General features: G+C 42.6%; 1 protein-coding gene across 1 annotated transcript; it reads left to right on the top strand.

Annotated features, from left to right (window-relative positions):
* Positions 1-8,202: 8,202 nt before the first annotated feature.
* LOC133925219 (protein DJ-1 homolog D-like) lies at positions 8,203-11,341 on the top strand. The gene is made up of 5 exons (XM_062371109.1): positions 8,203-8,362; positions 8,486-8,602; positions 9,583-10,023; positions 10,281-10,643; positions 10,958-11,341. Exons 1-5 carry the CDS (start codon positions 8,309-8,311, stop codon positions 11,144-11,146), a joined length of 1,164 nt encoding a protein of 387 aa, XP_062227093.1. The 5' UTR covers positions 8,203-8,308; the 3' UTR covers positions 11,147-11,341.
* Positions 11,342-21,054: the final 9,713 nt, after the last annotated feature.

Raw genomic sequence — 21,054 nt, 5'->3', positions numbered from 1 at the left:
TGAAAAACTTTGCTTAGCGCTCAAGAAGCTACTGCACTACTTGCTAGCATATGAGGTCCAGCTTATTGCAAAAGCAAACCCTGTAAAGTACGTACTTAGTCAACCTGTCCCTGTAGGCAAGGTCGGAAAATAAGCGTTATTAATGATGGAGTACAACATTACGTATGTTTCTCATAAAGCTGTCAAAGGGCGAGCTTTAGCTGACTTCTTGGTGACGCATCCCGTTTCGAATGATTCACCCTTAGTTACAGAAGTGTCTGATGAAGAAGTATTCACAGTTGATATGGAGGCTCCATGGAAACTCTATTTTGACAGTGCTTTACGTACGGAGTCCGACCCCTATGGGACTCCTCATATGAGAGCTGGTGCGGGAATAGTATTCAAGAGCCCCAAAGGAGAAACTTTATACCATTCCTTTTCCTTGCTTAAGGAGGAATGTTTCAATAACGAAGCTGAGTGCGAGGCCCTTATCTACGGGATTCTTCTCACACTCACCATGGAGATACATAATCTTCATGCGTATGGAGATTATCAACTCATCGTGAGACAAATTAATGGAGTTTACGAAAATGCGCAAACCTGAGTTGGTCCCATATTAAGAAGCCACTCATAAGCTCATCAAGTAATTTGAACTCATACAAATCAGACATGTCCCTCGAAGGAAAACCCGCTTAAGCGGACGCTCTTGTAAAGTTAGCCGTAGCCCTCATGTTACCCAATGTGCAAGCAAAAGTGAAAATTGAAGAGAGATGGCTTCTACTAGCCGTACTCGAGCTCGTCCCTGAAGACCACGAGGTAAACACCGTGGTAACAACTAAAGTTCATGAACAAGATTGGAGCAAGCCATTCTTAGATTATTTTAAGCACAGTGGTATGCCAAGTGACCCCGTTGCAAGATGCCAATTTCAAAGATGACTCCCCTCTTACATATACAAAGCAAGAGTCATGTACCGATGATCCTATATGCATGAGATGCTACTTCGATGACCATCTCGAAGCGAAGCTGATAGAGCCCTAAAAGTAGTACACGCAAAAGTTTGCAATGGTCATCAGACGAGCCAAAGATGTACCATAGCCTAAAGCTTTTAGGAGGCTACTGGCTCGGTATGAGACCGATTGCCTTCAAGTGGCATGATCTTGCTATGACTACCAAGTACATGGGGATTTCAAGCATCGTCCCCTAGTTCCATTACACCCGACTATACCCTCTTGATCCTTCGACGCTTGGGGTATCGACATAATAGGCAAAATTGAGCTATCCTCTTCTAAAGGGCAGAAATTCATTCTCGTCGCCACTGATTACTTCTCCAAGTGGTCGTAAGCAATTTATTCGGGGGAGGTGAAATCCGACAATGTCATCAACTTCCTTAGGCGTAACATCATCTACTGTTTTGGAGTTCCTCACCGCATCACCTCTGACAACGGACGGTTCTTCAAATCAAGTAAGATCTACAAGTTCGCTGAAAAATGCAAGATTCGATGAAATTACTCCACAGGGTACTACCCTCAAGCCAACGGATTGGCTGAAACTTTCAATAAGACCCTAGTGGGTATTCTGAACAAAATCGTTACAAAGCACAAGAGGGATTGACATGACCATCTCTTTGAAACATTATGGGTGTATTGTGTTACTATCCGTACCTCACACAATCGACACAGTACTCACTTATCTTTGGCACAGAAGCCGTTCTACCCCTTAAGTTGGAGTTTCCTACGCTCCGGATACCTGTACACAATGAAATCAGGCAAGATGAGCGGGTTCACCTTTGACACCAAGAATCGGATGCTCTTGAAGAAGAACACCTCAGCGCCCTCCCAAACTTACAATTCTATCGATAAAACATGATCTTAGCATATGACAAGCTTGTCAAACCTTGTGTATTCAAAAAGGGTGAGCTAATATTCGTTTTGAAGCGCCCAATCACTCACTAGCAAAAGCAAAGGAAAATTTGAGCCAAAGTGGGAATAACCCTTCGTTGTAGAGAAAGTCTATAACGGAGGTGCCTATCAACTCATTAACCAGGAGGGCATTTATCCAATGCCCCTTATTAACGATCACTTTCTCAAAAAGTTTTTTCGCTTAAAGCCATACTCCGTTCCCTTGGATCAACATTGAAAAGCGAGAACCTCGAGGCTCGGTACAAGTTTTTCAAAAAAAAAAAGAGTGTTGATCCACCCAACAATAATCATGGCCTTTCTACCCATCGCTAAGTTGTGATCTTAGGGTATGGCTACTTGCAGGACTCATCTCCGGAGATGCCTGAGGTGTTATGGCAGTTTTAAGCTGTGATAATGAACACACATTGCATAAAAAACATATGTTTCTATGTCTACGCTTGTGCATTGAGGCTGACTCATTCTGTCTCCGAAGTGACCAGCCGTTCATCAATCCTGTACTCTTCCACCCAAGCACAAGTTCACCCGGGGACGAATATAGGAAAAGAGCAAGAGAGGGCTACCTTCCGACATAAGTCGTGGGTATGTATGCAGTTTTTTGCCACCCCGGTATGATAGAAACAAGAGTCTTGTTACACAAAAGTTGCCCGAGAGATTTAGTTCCATAGAGCGTGGATGGTGAAATCTCAAAGGCATTCGTAATCCCAAGATCAAACTCAAGTTCAAGCAAATTCAAAGTCCTGACAAAGGTTCGAAACACCCAATAAAGGTGTCATCAAGTCAAAACCCTCCTAACGTTAAGTGAGAAGAACCAATAAATGTGCAAGTAAAGCCACACCAATAGGTGACACGAAGACTGCGAATGCCGAAGAGTGACCATCGTCCACCACCATCGTAGAAAATGGAGGCAACAATCCCACAGCTTGCTTCCTACCCATCTTTGATTGTTGCCGCTCACAAATATAGCACCTACGGCGTACAAGATTGTCAGCGTGCTCTAGCTGAGGAGGCAATTTTGGGAACCCCTATTGTTTACAAAAGTACTTTCAAAGAGGGGTTCTTCACACATACACTGAAGTACCATACAATTAAGTACAACTGCTGCGACTCTTCATCATCTCTGAAGGAAAGAGTCTCTTGTGGCTGTATTTTGGGATCACCTCATAGCTTGGTAACACAATAAAAGCCTATATTTCAACATCAAAATGCATTAAATAGGACTGTTAGTATGCATTTCTCTTATTATCATTTAACTGTTTTCTCGTAGCTATTGCAGCTCATTCTATCTACCTTCGATGAAGCAAAGAAGTACACCATCTTTGCATTTATGGATTTGCGGATGCTTCGCCAACATTTTGCTAGCACCTCTCAAGGTCACAGTAGAGTCCTCCATCTTCCACGTCTTCATTGGTTGGCACCTCCCAATGTTGCAGTGGAGTTAATCATTCCTTCGACGACACTGGTTGGCACCTTCCAATATCGTAGTGAAGTCAACCATTCCTACAACGACACTGTGCAGGCGCCTCCCAAAGCCGCAGTGGAGTTAATCAATCTTTGACAACACTATGTAGGCACATTCCAAGGTTGCAATGGAGTCAATCAACCCTTCTTCGATGGTACTGTGCAGGCATCTTCCAAGGTCGCAATAGAATCAAAGATCACCTCAGAAGTGGCACCGAGTCTTGCCACAACTGAGGACTAGAGCAGCGAAGCGTGCCAGTGCAGTTCACATGGAGCTATGAAACCCTTCAACCCTATTGGCTACCTTTATGGCTGCAATATGGTTGCAATAGAGTTGACAAAATCTCTCATATGAGGTCTTCACTGGCTGGCACCTTTTATGGTCACAGTGGAGTCAATCATCCGTTTTATGGCTACACTGACTGGTACCTCCCAAGGTCACAGTTGAGTCAATCAAGTAAGTTTGCATTATCGCTACACTAGATGGTACCTTTATGGTCGTAGTGCAGCTATCGAGTTGTTCATCTTATGGCTACACCCACGTTCACCTGCTATGGTCACAATGTATGTTAGTTTGAAGATTCGTCCTACGCCTTCAATGGCTGGCACCCCTTTTCAAGGTCATAGTGAAGTTGATCAAGACATTTATACTACTCCTACACTGTGCTGGCACATTTCAAGGTCACAGTGGAGTCAATTGTTCTACTTCAACTACACTGGCTGGCACCTCCTAAAGTTGCAGTAGAGCCAATCGTTGTTCTTCAAACCTATTGATTGGCATTGTGGCCGCTACATGTTCGCAGTAGATTTGATAACGCTTTCTTTAAGCGGCATGCACTTTCGTCGCAAGTCAAAGTTAATTGTGAAATTTTCATTGGCTGGCACCGTCCTTATTATACGGTCACAATGAAAACCTCAGCAGAAGAAGTTAAACATCAAGTTGAGCCCTGCTCATTTCTCGCATCACCCAACTTGGTGGGGGACATTTGTAGAATGCTATTTTGTCACCCATATGTCAAAAAAAAGTAAGAAAAAAACATCTTTCTTTCTCTTCCTGTCCTAGCTTCATTCCAGCCCGCGTGTGCCTCATCCTCATCACCAGGCCGGCCCATCACCACTGTCGATGTGCCTCCCAGGCCAGCCCATCGCTCTGGCCTTCTTCTCCCTTCTCCCAGCTGAATCAGCTCAAGGCCAGCCCATGCCGCTCTGAGCCTTTTTTTTTCTTCAGCTGGCCCAACCTAGGCTAGGGCACCCCTTATCTCCTGCCTCCAGCCTCCAGACGAGTTCAGCAGCCGCACACGCATCCCTCCTGAGCCGAGCGCAGAAACATAGCCGCCATCTCCCTTATCTGCAAGATAGAGATCAAATCTCCCACCAAATCGTACCTAATCCATTCAAATTCACATCCCCATTCTATCTCTATCCAAACTCCCTTTGAATCCTAACATATTTGGAGCTCAATCCACTCAATCTCTAGCTTTGTTGCTGCCTATATGTACTTGGGTTCAATTTGTTGAAAGGGGGGAGACGGAGAGAAAGGGGCAGGTAAAGCCATGCTTCTCGCCACTCTTGTTGATCAATGTCCCGACTAGACGCCCACGGCCGAAGCCCCTACCACCACCACCCAATGCGCGAAGGAGAAGAGGGTTCTGCCCCTTGCGGTGTTTTGCCACGCTGGAACCCTGGATGGTCGTGCCCCCCGCCTCTGCTATAAACACCCGCAGAAAGGGGCGCAGAGGAGAAGAGGGGCGAGGCCCTGTGCCCCCCCCCCCATGGATGTCGCCTCCCACAGAGGAGGCCGAGGGAAGAAAAGGCCGGAGGCCCTAGCCGTTGAATCGTCCATGCCACCCCTTGTAGCCCAATCGCGTCGAGGTTCTGCCACGGAGGAGGCCAAGGGCAGAATAGGCTAGATGCCCTAGCTGTCGAGTCGGCCATACCGCCCCTTGCTGCCCAATCGCGCTGAATCCTTGTTGTCCATGGCCTTGAGCTAGCTGTGCTTTCCTACTGCCACGTCGAGCCTACTGTCGTAAGGCCATCGTCCCTGCTGCCCGGCATCGCCCATGGAGGGAGATGAAGGTCGAGGCCCTCTTCCCTGCTGCTGTCATCCACCGAGGTGGCGGAGTCTATCCGTCGTGCGACCTACTATTGGTTGTTGTCCCCGCCACTTCCTTGTACCGTGTTGTTGTCCGCCCGGGTGTTAGTGTCCCATCACCGCCATCAGCAAGGTATGTCACCACGCAATTAAGTTTAGCCCAACCGTGCCGTCATAACCGGTGCTCCGACCGTGCTGCATGCTCTCTCCCTTCTTCTCTGTGATGTCCTATCATCATGCCGTGGATGTTGCACTCTTACCACATGCTGTAGATACACGTGCTCCAGCCTCACATCATGGATGCTATGCTCCGACCGCATCGTTGTAGCCATGAGCTCTGACTGTGTTTGTGATGTCGTAGCTGCAAGTCCCAGCCTTATTGTATCGTGATAGCGTTGTGATGTGGTTGCCATTGTGCCTTGCTTATGGCCCGATCACCTTCTGTCTGGTTAGTCATTGTTGTGCCTCACCAAGTAGCATCTCTGATACAGGTTGTGGCTCATGAGAGGCCAAACCAAATATCTCCCTTGCTGCTATCAATCAGTGGTGAACTGAAGGCTGTGATATTGCCTTTCTATTGCTTACTAGTGTTATTCTCCCTACTGTATCAAGAGATGTGGCTATGCATTGTGATTTTACCCTTCCAGATTGTATATTGGAACTGATCGGATGCTTGTGATGTTGCTATGAACTAAGGCTATGAATCTGTTCCTCTTATTGCCATTGGCTATGAGATGGCATGATCACAGAGTATAAAAGTTGATGGCAATATCTTGTGATTGCCTATATGCTACTACAATTCCCTGGTTGAAGATGATATAGTGCTTTTGCGGCTTGCTGTTGTTGGCCCTCTGATGCATATGTGATTATCCTGCCCTTTTGGCTTTGATGCTCGGCTAGTGAGGCTTGTTCTTGTTTGCCCTGTTCTGACATATGGCTAATGGCTCTGATACCCTCCTTCTGTTAGTAGAGAGGCGACCATTCATTATGTGATTGCTCTCTTGTGGCTTAACAACAATGTGATCTCCCTTTGCCTATGTGGCCCAGTGCCTGTGTGCTGTTTGATGATGCTTATCAAAAAGAACATAATGTCCTTATGGTTGGAACCTTTTGTGGCCCACTGTGATCACCCTGTCTCTGTGGTTTTTCCTTTGTGGCATTATGGCAGAGTGGTTGTTGGATAACATTGATCGTAGAGAATATATGTGCCAAGCCTTCGTGGTCCACAGTGATCACATTCTCCTTTGTGGCTTTCACCTTCGTGGCATGTTGGACGGCCAATGAGGATAAGTCCAAGGCCTGAAAAGGGAGTTAGTGAGTCAAACACGGCATCGGAGCTCCTAATTGTGGCTTCGCTGCCGCCTCCGGTAGAAGCTATGCGTCGTACTGCGCTCCTAGCTCGCCTCTTTCTACATATACGATGCTGAGGTTATACGAGGCCAATGATGATCCAGGATACATAAACAGTCTCAAAAACTCATGTTTGATAGTTATCCTGTTGTTTCTAACACTTACAATATTTGGTCTTTCTGCGTGTGACTATAGCCTTACAGGCTCGGAGATGGCTTCAATATGACGACCGTCAGCACAACTCAATCGGATGTAGCCCGAAGAGATGGACGTAATTAACCGAAGTCGCTTTACGAAGCCCCAAGAAATAAGATAAAACAATTATCAAATCATATGAGTAGTCAGATAGAGTGCGTGTTGTGGAGCGACATGTATAGTATGAGAAACTTGTATTGTATGATTTTGATATAAATAAATAAAGTTTAAATGCTTCTAATTATTACATTCTTCCGTCTTTCATATACTTAGTATACTGACACGTCTATAAATATTACACTCAGTTACACAGTACATATTCGAACACGAGTTTCGAATGAGCGGAACATAATGGCCGAAATCAGCACCTTGTTTGCAAAATATTAACCTCGCTATTCACGGGAACATTAGTATATCAAGTATTTCTTGAAAGATCACATGGTGTTGCGCTGGCTAATATCTGATACAGATGTCGAATAGCCTGGTTCAGCATGCACCAGTACTACGGAATGAAGATTTGGGATGAACAGCATGGTCCTCGCTCCTTAACAGCGAATAACTCTTTATCTTCAGTGCGAATCATCAGGCATTTGCAGGACATTTTATAAGTTCTGAAGGATTCTTATCGAAGTAAACGATTTGCAGAATGTGTGCGTCATCACGCATCAAATATCGAAACATCAATTTCTATACATGATTTAGCTACTCTCTATTTTGATAAGCATATTTTATAGAATTTTATCTTACAAAAAATTCTCTTATGTAATGATAAAAGATTCTTAAATGATATAGATTTATTTTATATCTACTTTTCAGCTCAGTTATTAGATAAGATACTTATGATATAAATAAAATTTTATAAAAATCTTTCTAGACAGAATGCTATAAAATTTGTTTGCTTCTCTGCCTTGCGATTAAAAATTTGCCACCAATAAATTTGACCGGTACTGCAAAATTTCGATTGCAGTGCGTGACAAAATTACGCTCTAATTTTACAATGTTGATTGTTAGTGTTAACTACATACTGTACTTTAGCATCAAATCACTTATTCAGAACACTCCATGAAAGTATTTTCAGAAAAAACTCTTTTTTGAAGAATGCAGAAAAATAAACTCACAAAGCATTAAAAAAACAACCAACAGGTACTTACAAACAAATGAGATCCAGGTGTTTCTCCGGATGACTCTCCAGTAGTCCAGTGGCCTATAAAACACCACTCCCGGAGACCGAGAGGAGGCTTCTAGGCTACCGAGCTCCACGACACAAACCGAAGCGTCTCGCCTGTGCGGTTGCGAGTGTGAGGGAGATCAGAGATGGCAGCGAAGAAGGTGCTCCTGCTCTGCGGCGACTACATGGAGGACTACGAGGTGTCTTTCGAATCACTCCTCTTTTCTACTTCGCCGCCCTGCTAAATTGAGTTGTATTTAGACCAAGAATCTGTCTTGGATCGGTGTCCTGACACCAAATCGGTTCCTGAATTGATGGATTAGGCCATGGTCCCGTTCCAAGCGTTGCAAGCGTATGGGGTGGCCGTGGACGCCGTCTGCCCCAGCAAGAAGGCCGGCGACGCCTGCCGCACCGCCGTCCATCAGGGGACTGAAAACCAGGTACTTCGATCGATTTCCCCATCTTTTTTTTGGCGTGGTTCTGTTCGACAGGGTAGGGTTAGTTATGTCGGTCTTGGTTGTAGTGAGATGAATTGGACGAAATACAGTGGTTTAGGAGACTTGTTCTGTGTTTATGAGATTGGCATTGAAGAGTGGAAGCTTGCACAAACTAGATTGGACACTGCGTATAATTTGCCTACTCTTTAAGATTCAAAGTGCAGAGAAGTGCAGCTATTTTGTGTTTGAACTGTTTAGGCAACTCATGTATCTTTAGGTTCAAGACAGGTGTAAAGAACACCTTTTGACTTTTGATAAGAGGCTGCTTCTGGAGGTCCTTCTAGGATGAACTTGTTTGAGAATACACAATTGCAGGAGAACTGCATTTCAAACGTAGATGCAACAAGAGTTTAAAGAAATTGCCTGAAAAATGACAAGTTTCTAGGATGAATTGCATTTTATCTTAAATTCTTCAAATACTTCTGTTAAACATTTGGAGAACTGCAAGGGAGCTGTGTAAATCTGCATGGTTGATTGTAGAACCATTTCTAACTTGTCTGGGTATTACCGATTTCTGCATACCATTTGTTATGGAAGATTTCCACATATTTGGCGGCCACACTGAAGGTTTGACAACATATATGAATTATAGTTGTTGAAATTCGTTATGATCAGAGATTTGAAGCTTTCCTAGCAGATAGTTGTCTGATTGATAACTATGTATAAAACACTAGAACAAATGCATGCCAATCGTAGAGAACAACACTAGGGAACAGTGTGTGACTCTTGGCTGTCTTGAAAATATATCCAGAGTAATTCAACCAACAATGAAAATCATCACTATTGCAGGTTTCATGAATTGTAGTAGTTCTTACTCCTCCTGGCATCTGCATTGAGTCTTTTGATCTGGCTTAAATTGCTTACCTCTTTATTGTTGCTCTGATAAGCCTTCACTCGTTATATCTTTTGCATATGTCATGCAGACATACTCTGAGACAAGAGGTCATAATTTCGCACTAAATGCTTCATTTGATGAGATTAGTGCAAATGCATATGATGGATTGGTAATTCCTGGAGGCCGTGCACCAGAATACCTTGCAATGGATGAAAAAGTGCTTGACTTAGTCAGAAAGTTCTCTGATGCTAAGAAGCCTATTGCATCAGTTTGCCATGGACAGTTGATTTTAGCAGCAGCAGGAGTAGTCCAGAACCGTACATGCACTGCATATCCAGCTGTTAAACCAATTTTGGTTGCTGCTGGTGCTAAGTGGGAAGAACCTGATACCATGGCAAAATGCGCTGTTGATGGCAATCTCATTACTGCAGCTACCTATGATTCTCATCCTGAATTCATCAGCCTGTTTGTCAAAGCACTTGGAGGCTCTGTGGCAGGCTCAAACAAGAGAATACTGTTCCTCTGCGGGGTATGTATTGACAAAAATCCATGTTCTCTCTCATAAGAAGTCTTTCCACATCCATATATACCTCCTAACTGCCTTTGTTCTTTTTATCTCACACATTGCATATATGGGGTGATAACATATTCCTTCAATATATAGAGTCTGCAGTCAAACAGGCTTCCTCGGTCAATTTAATTCATATCCTGGATCACTGTTTCCCTCATTTGTCACAATTAATTACTACTTTTCTGAACATTTTTGCTTACTTACATGGTTAATAGGATTACATGGAGGATTATGAGGTTATGGTCCCATTTCAGTCTCTTCAAGCTCTCGGTTGCCATGTAGATGCAGTTTGCCCTGACAAAGGTGCCGGGGATAAGTGCCCAACTGCCATTCATGACTTTGAAGGTGACCAAACTTACAGTGAGAAGCCTGGTCATGATTTTACTTTGACAGTATCATTTGATAGTGTGGATGCTTCAAGCTATGATGCACTTGTAATTCCGGGCGGACGGGCTCCCGAATATCTGGCATTGAATGATGAAGTCATTAGCTTGGTGAAGGGCTTCATGGATAAAGGGAAGCCAATCGCATCCATCTGCCACGGCCAGCAGATTTTATCTGCTGCTGGAGTCCTTAAGGTACATCAAGATTGATATTGTATCATTATTCTGTATTAATTTTGTTTCCTTTTGATATGTACTGCAGAGTGTAGCTCTAGATGTGTCTTTTTGTTCGGTTGTTTTGACATTCTAGAGAAATGACTTTAGCAAAGGATGGTAGCCAAACACCAGATAAAGGATGTTATATCTTCGAGCAAAAAAATGATGTGAATCTTTTTTTGTTGTTCACCATCTTATTCTCGTTAGCTTAAGGATGCATTCCATGCTCTCACAGCCGCTTAACATAAGAACTTGGTTTAAGCGTGCACTGATGCTTGTTGGGTGATGAGCAGGGGAAGAAATGCACGGCATACCCGGCTGTCAAACTCAACGTGGTGCTTGGAGGCGCAACCTGGCTGGAGCCTAACCCCATCGACCGCTGCTTCACCGACGGCAATCTTGTGACTGGTGCCGCTTGGCCCGGGCATCCGGAGTTCGTTTCCCAGCTCATGGCTTTACTCGGCGTCAAGGTTTCCTTCTGAAGGATAAGAGAGCTCGCAGTCCCATCGTTCTTGAGCGCATGATGGAGTAGCTTTGGACTTGCATACAGACGATACTATACCAATATATCATAGCACTGCTGCATGTTATGTGCAGCATGTTTCAGACATACCCTTTTGTTACTGTGTAGCTTGGGCTTGAAAGTAGAAATAATAAGGCTTCTCCGTGTTGATTTTTTTTCTCGACCAAATTCTGTGTTGACACGAGCAGCTGGATGCCTGGATTCTCGTTCTTCGCCAATAGATTCATCGGTACTCGCAGAATTTTGTTTTGTCTCGTTGATTTCTGGTCTAGAACTTTCGAAGCCATCAATTACAGAAGGATCTCACGGCGCCAAAACTGTTTACCATGTTTGTTGATGGCAGCATTGGCCGTGGCCGCCCGTTCCCTACTTGAGTACCTGACCCCCGTAGGCAGCCTCTGCCCGTTGCCGGCCCCCGTCACTCGTCCACGGAAAGCGGCCATCGCGCCGGCCCAACGCGTCGCTCACCTCCGTCTCCACCTCCCTGCCACGGCTGACGCGCGCCATGGCTGCCTCGGCTCCACCCCCGCGCAAGAGCGGCTCGTCGTCTCGTCGACCACCAACCTCGCGAGCGCGGCTAGCCTGGTGGCCTGGGCAGGCACGTTTTCTGACCATGCTGCCGCGAGTCGATCGATCACTGGTGTGCCAGCTACACTGCCGCCCGTTGCTGAAATGGCCTGCTGCTTCAGCATTACAGTTACAGTGTACGTCAACCTGGGTTGCTGAAACAGTGTGCCGTGTGTGCCACTGCTAGCTTGCCGGCAATGCTGCCGTCGGCGACTCGGCGTGTGGATTTTGAGCTGCCAGGTGCGAACTGACAACCCTTCACGCCCAGAGTTAGTTTTTAGCTTATAGCAGTATAAGAGCATATATATAATAGGGTGCTTCAAGAGGTGTTTATGAAAAAACCGAGTTTTTTTTTCTCAGCTGTACGTATAGGTGTTTTAAGCATCGCTATTTATATTAATATAAATACGTTTAAACTCCTATAGTCTTTACTTGTATTAAAAAATATATTTTTATATAGGTGTTTAACACTCTCTTTACTTATACATGTAGATATAAACATCTCCTCCTTAGCATTGTTCATACCCTAAGGCAACATCCCAACGTGGTCCTACATGCACAATGACAAACCAGTGCTTGTTTGGGGGAATTAAAGACGAGAGCCGCGATTACAATAGCGGTTTAGCTCAAGCAACGCACTTCTGTTTCGCCCAGCGTATGATCCTAAAAGCTTCCACGAAAGCACAGGAAGCTTCTTGAGAAAATTCTACTGCAAAGAGCTTACGCGATTGTCCCTGTGACCTAAATCTCGCAGTTCCGCTCGTGTTTGCCACGTCACATCCGAGCCAAAAGTGCGAGTCGGTTAGTGTTGGTTTAGGTCGACGGCAGGTAAAGCACAACTAGACAAGCACAGGGGCCGCCGGGCCGCCGCCGCAGCAGCTAGTGCCGCCCTGCTTTTTCGGGTCACGCCAGTACCAAATTAAACGACACGTCCTGTACCTTACACCCGCCACTCGGCGACCGGCGCTCCTTATCCTGTTCGGCCGCTTGCCACCCCCAGAGCCAGAAAGGATCATTGCTCTGCGGCCCACGCGACACAGAAATGGCCGCCGCCGAGCGCTTTTCTGCGTGGGGGGGCACCTCCGGCTCCTATCCGCCGTCCCTTGCACGCACGCGACAATCCACGCGAGTCACACTACCTTAGCAGACCGATCCGCCCCTACCGAATGTTCCCCGTTGCTAACATCCACAGGGAAACAAGCGGCATATACGCACGACGTGGTGTTTAAAAGGAGGAAAAGGTGAGGCTTGGAACGATTAGACATGGGCAAAAATCTAGGCAACCTTTATAAGAACCGAGTAGTAATTTCGTTTACATGCAGGGTACGTCTTTTGTTACTGTTGTTAGTAGATATATATAAAAAGTGATTTAGTGTACATTTTTAGTCTAAAATGTAAATAAGATGATTTCCATAAATATTCTTAATGTACATTTAGTTTTATCTTCACGAATTCCTAGAGCTCCATATATCCTGCTTTAAGAATTCTTGGAGGAGAAACTGTTTGGCAGAGCTCCAGCGTTATTAATATTTTGAACTAGTTATTTCTAACTTAAAAAAAAAATTAGAGTTGGAGCGATGGAGAGACTGATGGTATTTGATCAAATCATATTATATTTATTTTAAACTAAAAATAAATATTTAGACTATATATTTTTATCTTATAAATTTCAAATCATACATAAATCCCAAAGTAGAAGCACTACCAAGCAATCTCTTAATTTGTTGCATATACGCTAATCCGTGTTGCAGATCTTCATCCTTCAGTGACATCAGAGTATTGTATATACACGCTAGTAATAAGTAACTTGAGAGATCAATCATCTAGGTTTCTAGCTACCTGGTGCTCTATTGCTAATCGGAATGAATATCCTAGCTAGCTAGCGCTGTCAAGGGACACATGCATCACGGATCAATACAATGCGAGTGGGTCACTGCAACTAGCCACGATCGAGATGCATGGTCCACACGGATCTTCATCAATCAGAGCTAGCATTCACGGGTTTAAGCGACGAAAAAAAAGATCTTATCATGCATTATTCAGATCCACCGGCCCTTGCATTATTGTTCAAGTAGTAGTAGTCATCTAGCTGATAGGCTAATGATTAGACACCTGCAGGCTGCAGGTCCCTTTTAACTATAGCCGCAATTATACAACGTATAGACTATACTCCCACCGTGTCAAAATATATGATGTTTTAAAATTAAATATAAATATTAAGATAAATGATAAAAATGACTAGCGTATCTTCTTTTAATATTGTTTATTGCATGAATGAGATTTATATTGATAAGAAAGTTACTTAGGACATGTTTAGTTAGACTGATGTTTTTAATTTTTGAGCTGAAAAACTGACTTCTGGCTGATAACTTTTTACTATTGGTTTTTTAATAAAATTTTAGCTTCTCAGCATATAAAAAACCAAAAAAAAAAACTCCTCTCGACTTGCTTCTTAACTTTTAGTTCATTCCCTCAAAAATCAACTTTTCAAAAGCCAACTCAATAGCCAGCCGTTTGGTTGGATTTCTAGCTTCTGAAAAGTAAAAGTGGTAGAAGTCCAACCAAACACAGACTTTTGAGAAGGTAAGATTGTAAAAACTTAAGCTAAAATTACTTCGAAATCGTAGAATGCCATGTATTTTAAACACGGTAGAAGTCATCTATTTTGAGACAGAAGGAGTATATTTGTTTGGTTCATAGTCATATGTTGCCGCACTTTGTCACTTCTAAGATTAGATATGTTTGAATAACTTAGACAAACATTTGATTAGCCATAAATATGATAAGATTCTTTTACTGCCGTTATGACCACATATCAGAGACTAAAAAAACGTAGCAAGATTCCTCCTTGCCTACCAAATTATAGCGCTCATTTTAATTGTCTAACCTTAATCAAGTTTGGCAAAATATGGTGGCACACATTAGCATCCCTATGACAGGAACCAAACAGGCACTATGTCGACATCCAAACACGACTTGTATTTACCACCGACGGTGGTACATTAGCGGATCTGCAAATTTCATTAATTTGCAAAGTAAAAAGCTATAGTTCCATTAAAGTAAATAGTTGTGCAAAATGACAGCGGGAACCAGTCGAAGTGGGGCGGTACCTGCAAGTGGCATGCATCTGCCAACAGACTGCCGTGGTCGTCGTCATGCCGGGCACTCGTGCAAGCAGACAAACATCGGCAAAGCTGCAAGACGTCCATGTGGCCTAGAAAGAAAGGGCGTTTCTGCACAATAAACTAAAGTTGAGCACCAAACCGATGAGTAGGATGGAATTCGGTAAGTAAAGTGAGCTTTTAAAAACTGAATCTTCTTTCAGAACCTCGTCGAATTATTTATACTCATCTTGAATTTGTTTTGCTGACTTGTTACTCCAGGAGATATTTTGGTTTTGGCCTGTCAAAGCCACAAGTCATGTTGTGAAAAAAAGAGGAAAATTACACAAATTCTTCTGCATGGCAGCACAAGATACTCACCACCAACTGGGCCAGATGAACGAATATTCGCATCGCGCTGTCCGGTTTTAGTTCACAAATCTGTTGCAACTTTACACATAAAGCGAATCAAAATTACCGGACCTTTCCCTTCAGAAAAGTAAGATCTGGATTGGACAGCCACTGGTACTTTTACAAAGCCAAAATGGATTCTGCTAGTACGATGTATCTAAACAGAAAGAAATTCAAGAACAAAGTTTTCAGTTTTCTCTTCTCTGAAGTAAAAAGTCCGTACAGATCACTGATTAAGCAGCATGCAGAAGTTGGGGAGAGGATCAGACATACAGCAGCAAATTAGTGCACATAATTCCCCGTAGCAGTAGAGTTCGTTCTCAAATTGTTCAGCCTGAACTATCAATTTTCCCTGAAAAAAACATCGTTTTTTTTATTTACCCAACAGATCGTTAAGCAGAAGCACTTGCGTCTCGTCGACAGCAGCAGATGATGCTCACTGCCCGGGGCCTGAACCTTCCGTGAACTAGCCATCCGTGGTGGGTCCGGATGTGGGCACTCGGGGTGGTGCCGGAAGCCCTCCGGCGCCGCCATATCATTGTGCTTCCGTCGTCCTGCTCGGTCCAACGTGGCCTAACATTTGAAATTTATATTGTTGCTAGTGGCTTGACCTGATCTTTCTTGGATGTACAGTGCTACGAGTCTTGAATCTGAGAAGACAAACCGGTCTCTGACATGAGCTACATTGACTCACCAGATAGCTAGTGTTTTTCAGGCTTTTTCAGAATTCAGCAAACCACCCTCGATGGTCACTACTGATTCACCCACCTAATCTAAAGATTGTTCTGGGCCAAAGCCAGTCTGATAATTTTATGCTTGTGGGACCTCGAGCTTTGCACTTTGCACCAGGGATGCAAATATCCTCCTCACCGACAGCTCGAGGGATCGACATCCATCAATCGAGGGGCAGAATGATCACACCTGCACTACCTTGCTGTTTCAGCAGCAGCTAATCTCTTTTTCCCCAACCGATGATTAGTCTGAGGTGAGAAGTATATCAATCAAACGGGCTTAATTTGATTTGGATTTTTCAGAGACTGTTCATTTCTCTCTACTTATAAAGCGTATCGTTTTCTGGGACAGTCGATCGACGTATTTGGATCACCTAACACTCTTGAAGGTAATCGTGCCTTGTTATGTTTGGTCATAGGCGTTCATATCTAAATCAAAACTAAACCAACAGAGTTATGAACAAACAAGCCAGATGCAGACGCCCATGGAAGGAAGAATCATGTATTGTCATGGAGGTAACATTACACTGCTGAATGAATGATGGATGCACACATAACGTAGACTCTAGCAAAAGGCCGGCCTCTCCTTCTGGAATGGAGTATTCCACCAGCTAGTACATTTTGCCAAGAAAAGCACGTCGGAATATACCCTATGATCTGGATAGTTACTTCTATTGAAGGTAGAAAATATTTGCTAAATTTTTGTTGATGGTTTTAGTAGAAAGGTTTGGGTCTATATCCTAAAGTTCAAGGATGAGACATTTGTTCGTTTCCATCAGTAGAAGGCTATGGTGGAAACACAGACAGAAAGGAAGGTAAAATATTTGAGATTAGATAGTAGCACTGAGTTCCGCTCGAGAGAGTTTGAGAAGTTTTGTCGAGACGCTGATATTATTCGACACTACACCACAATTGGTACTCCACAGCAAAATGTAGTTGCGGAACGTATGAATACGACTGTTGGAGAAGACTTGTTGCATGCTCTCTCATACCGAGCTACCACATAGTCTTTAGGAAGAGACATTACTACAACATGCTATTTAGCCAACTGCTCGTCTTCGACAGCTATTGAGTGCAAGACATCAGATGAGGTGTGGTCTAGCAAGCCACCTCAGTATGATCACTTGAGGGTGTTTGTTTGTCCGACGTATGCTCACATTTGCCAGAACAAGTTGAAACCTCAAGCATTGAAGTGTGTCTGCCTTGATTATGGTGATGAAGTTAAGGGGTATCATTTGTGGTGTAAAGATTATAGATCCCCTAAGGTGATCGTCAGCAGAGATGTGATCTTCGATGAGATGGAGATCGTTACTCTAGCTTGTCGATAGTTGGGAGAGGCTTTCACTTCAAGTGGAGCTTCTACAAGTGGTGGTTCCGAGGCCGAGCAGATAGCACATAGGGTAACATTTGAGGTGGAGACTCCAGTGGCCGAGTCTACTACAGTTGACAGTCAGCAGTAGGAGCAACCATTATTATCAGGGTCTGCAGATGGTGATCAGGATTACACTGATGAGGAAGATCATGAGTCAGATGCAGTTGATAGTCCGTTAGAGTATACAATTTCAGGTGGTGCTTCAGAGGCTTCAGACTCTCATATAGCACATCGTCTTCAGCGATCAAGGAGACCACCACAACACTATGGAGAGTGGGTTACACCAGTTGCGAGAGGCAGAGGTACAACTACCTTCACTTTGACAGTTGCTGAGAATATTGAGTATGATGAGCCTAGCACTTATAGAAAGACAGTTCGCAGTCCTTAGGCAGCTAGTTGAGTCTAGGCTATGACAGAGGAGATGGAATCATTGCACAATAATTGCACTTGGGACTTGGTGTTGCCTCCCAAAGGGCGCAAGATTGTTGGTTGTAAATGGGTATTTAAACTCAAAGATGCTTCTCCAGGAGTTGATGCTCTAAGGTACAAGGCTAGATTGGTGGCGAAGGGTTACAGTCAGAAGGAAGGAATTAATTATCATGAGGTATTCTCTCCAGTTATGAAGCATACTTCAATTCAGACTTTGTTAGCTTTGGTTGCTCTATTTGATTTGGAATTAGAGCAAATAGATGTGAAGACATTGTTTCTTCATGGTGAGCTTGAGGAGGAGATCTTTATGGCACAACCAGAAGATTTTGTGGTTCAAGGCAAAGAAAATCACGTTTTTTTGCTAAATAAGTCACTATATGGTTTGAAGTAGTCTCCAAGGCAATGGTACTATCGTTTTGATTCTTATGTTAGTAGCCATGGATTTGAAATAAGTTCATACGATGCTTGTGTGTTTCAGTAGGTTCTTGCAGATGGCTCAAGGGTGTATATGTTGCTTTACGTTGATGACATCCTTATTGCAGGAAAGAGTCGTTCTGCTATTGATGAAATAAAGGTCATGCTAAAGAGTGAGTTTGAGATGAAGGATATGAGTTCAACTAGGAGGTTGTTGGATATGGATATTCGTCGTGATAGGTCTTGTGGCAGACTTTGAGTTTCACAGAGTCAATATATTAAGAAGGTTTTGCAACGTTTTCAAATGTCATAGGTGAAGCTCGTTTCTATTCCATTGGCTGTCCATTTCAGGTTGTCTACTTCATATAGGCCTTTGGATGTAGAGGAGGAAAGATACATGTCTAAAGTTTCTTATTCCTGCAGTTGGCAGTTTAATATATGATATGGTTTGTACACATCCTGATATTGCACATGTATTTAGTGTTGTGGGCCGTTTTATGTCAAAGCCAGGCAAAGAATATTGGAAGGCAGTACAATGGATCCTTTGGTATCTTAGGGGCATAAGCAAATATGATTTGATGTTTGATCAAAGGATAGAAAATCCAGGACAGGTTGTTGGTTATTCTGATTCTAACTTTGCCAGTGATCTTGATGAGAGGCGCTCCCTCACTGGTTATGTGTTTCAGCTTTGAGGATCGTGTGTTTGCTAGAGGGCAACCTTTCAACATACTATTGCATTATCCACAACAGAAATTGAGTTCATGTCTTTGGTTGAGACAGTGAAGGAGGCTATTTGGTTGCATGATTTTCTTGGTGATTTGGGCATTGAGCAAGTTGATTGTGTTGTCTTTTGTGATAATCAAAGTACGATTCATCTTGCAAAAGATAAAAAGTTTCATGAGAGAATCAAGCATATTGATGTGCGCAATTTCTTTATTCGGCTTCATATAAAAAAGAAAGCTTTGTATGTTGAGAAAATTGGCACAAAAGACAACCCGATTGATATGTTAACCAAGGTGGTCCCGAAGATCAAGTTTGAGCATTGCTTGGACTTGATTGGTGTTTGTGTTTGCCCGAGTTAGCTCTATGAGGAGCATTGGAGGCGGTGAGGTTGTTACATGTTAATTCGTTCGCTTGAAGATGAAGCATTTGAAGTTTGAACAATTGGCATCAAGAAGTTGACATGTTGATTTTATAGTTTAATTGTCGCTGAGGTGGAGAATTGTGATAAAGTCCGGCTTCTCTTTCACTTTTCATCTTGTCCTAGGCTTCACCCACCGTTTCAGACTGAACCAGCAAAATGGTTGTTGTCACGAAGAGGTAGGTTCCAAGAAACGCAAGGTTCTGTAACCCCAAAAATAAGCATGGAGATCCTCGAAACTGCGCGGTTTAAGTTGTCAGCTTCCACATGTGCAGAACGCTAGTGTGATGCCACTGTAGTTGTCCAAACCAGAACACGATTCAGAGGTACCAACTTACAAGCATCGAGAGCTGGCCACCAATACGAAAACAAAGATGAAGTCGAACAAGATTTCATCCATATATCGCATAAATTTTGCACAACCACAAATTCTACCTAGAACAGACTTCGCCGAGCGGGTGCTGGTCAAGCCAAAGCGCCCAACACTCCTTTTTATTTTAGGGAAAGATGCAACCCCCTAAAAGTCACTTGGATTTTGATCCCCCCCTCCCCCAAAAAAATTGTTTTGTTAAAAAACCCTCAAAAGGTTTGGTTTTGTTGCAAAAACACCCCCAAAAATTCAGAAAATTTTTAAAAAATCACAAAAAAATCTAAAAAACTAGAGACAATACTAAGACCTTTTGTGAATTTTTTTTTAAAAATAATATCCTTTGCATTGTATTTCATAGAGAGGAAGTTTGAAAAAAAGGAAAAACGTGCAACTCATTTATTAATTCGAGTTAAATGCATAGTTAATTATTTACTAATCCAAAAAATTATGAAACTAATTTTTTTAGTCTTCTTATATGATCCTCTATCTTCTAAAAATACATGAAATCTTGAAATAGTTATTGTAACTTGCAGGATTGAGTAAATTTATTGCAGATAGATTAATTCATAACTAATACATAACACCCCCAAAATTAGTGAAACCACTTTTATTAGTTTACTTAAACAATTATTTGTGCAGGAAAAATAATGGTAGACATGACAAAGCTAAAATAACATGAGTTAATAAATGAATTGCATATTTTTCTTTTTTTCAAACTTCCTCTCCATGAAATATGATGTAAAGGATATTATTTTTGAAAACAAATTTCATACAAGTTCTTAGAATTGTCTCTAGTTTTTTTTAGATTTTTTGTGATTTTTTTATTTTTTAAATTTTTGGGGGAGTTTTACAACATAGTCAAATTTTTGGGAGTTTTTTTTTCAACAAAACAACTTCTGGAGTGAAAGGTAAAATCCAAGTGACTTTTGAAGAGGATTTTTTTTTTATCATTTTCCCCTTTATTTTACGATCCCTAGCTATCGGATTTATTCTGAGATTCGTGCAGATCTCCAACAGGCACAGCATAGAAGACATCCCTGAAGTGAAAATTTACTTTGGCGTAAGCACTAGCAGTACTAGGTATGAATAATATTAGATGTTTATAGCTATATGTTTAAAGAAAGAGAATGTTAAGTATTTATATAAAAATTATAATTTTCAATACAAACAAAGATTACATATGTTTAACTATAGCTAATTATCTTGTTTAGTACTAATATAAGCAATATTACTTAAGTAAATATCTTCCCCTTCACCTAAGCAACAGTGTGAGTACTATTAAAAAATAAATCAGTTTTTCCCATATTGTACATTCCAAGGGTTTTTGTTTT

Source organism: Phragmites australis, chromosome 7, assembly GCF_958298935.1.
Source record: "Phragmites australis chromosome 7, lpPhrAust1.1, whole genome shotgun sequence".
NCBI lineage: Eukaryota > Viridiplantae > Streptophyta > Magnoliopsida > Poales > Poaceae > Phragmites > Phragmites australis.
The sequence above is the reverse complement of the archived record's forward strand: the minus strand, read 5'-3'. Positions and strand labels throughout refer to the sequence as shown.

Bases quoted from the DNA above. Each gene is read 5' to 3' on its own strand.
- LOC133925219 (XM_062371109.1), top strand. From the start codon at position 8,309: ATGGCAGCGAAGAAGGTGCTCCTGCTCTGCGGCGACTACATGGAGGAC. The intron at 8,363-8,485 runs GTGTCTTTCGAA...TTGATGGATTAG, and splicing joins ACTACATGGAGGACTACGAG to GCCATGGTCCCGTTCCAAGC. The intron at 8,603-9,582 runs GTACTTCGATCG...TATGTCATGCAG, and splicing joins ATCAGGGGACTGAAAACCAG to ACATACTCTGAGACAAGAGG.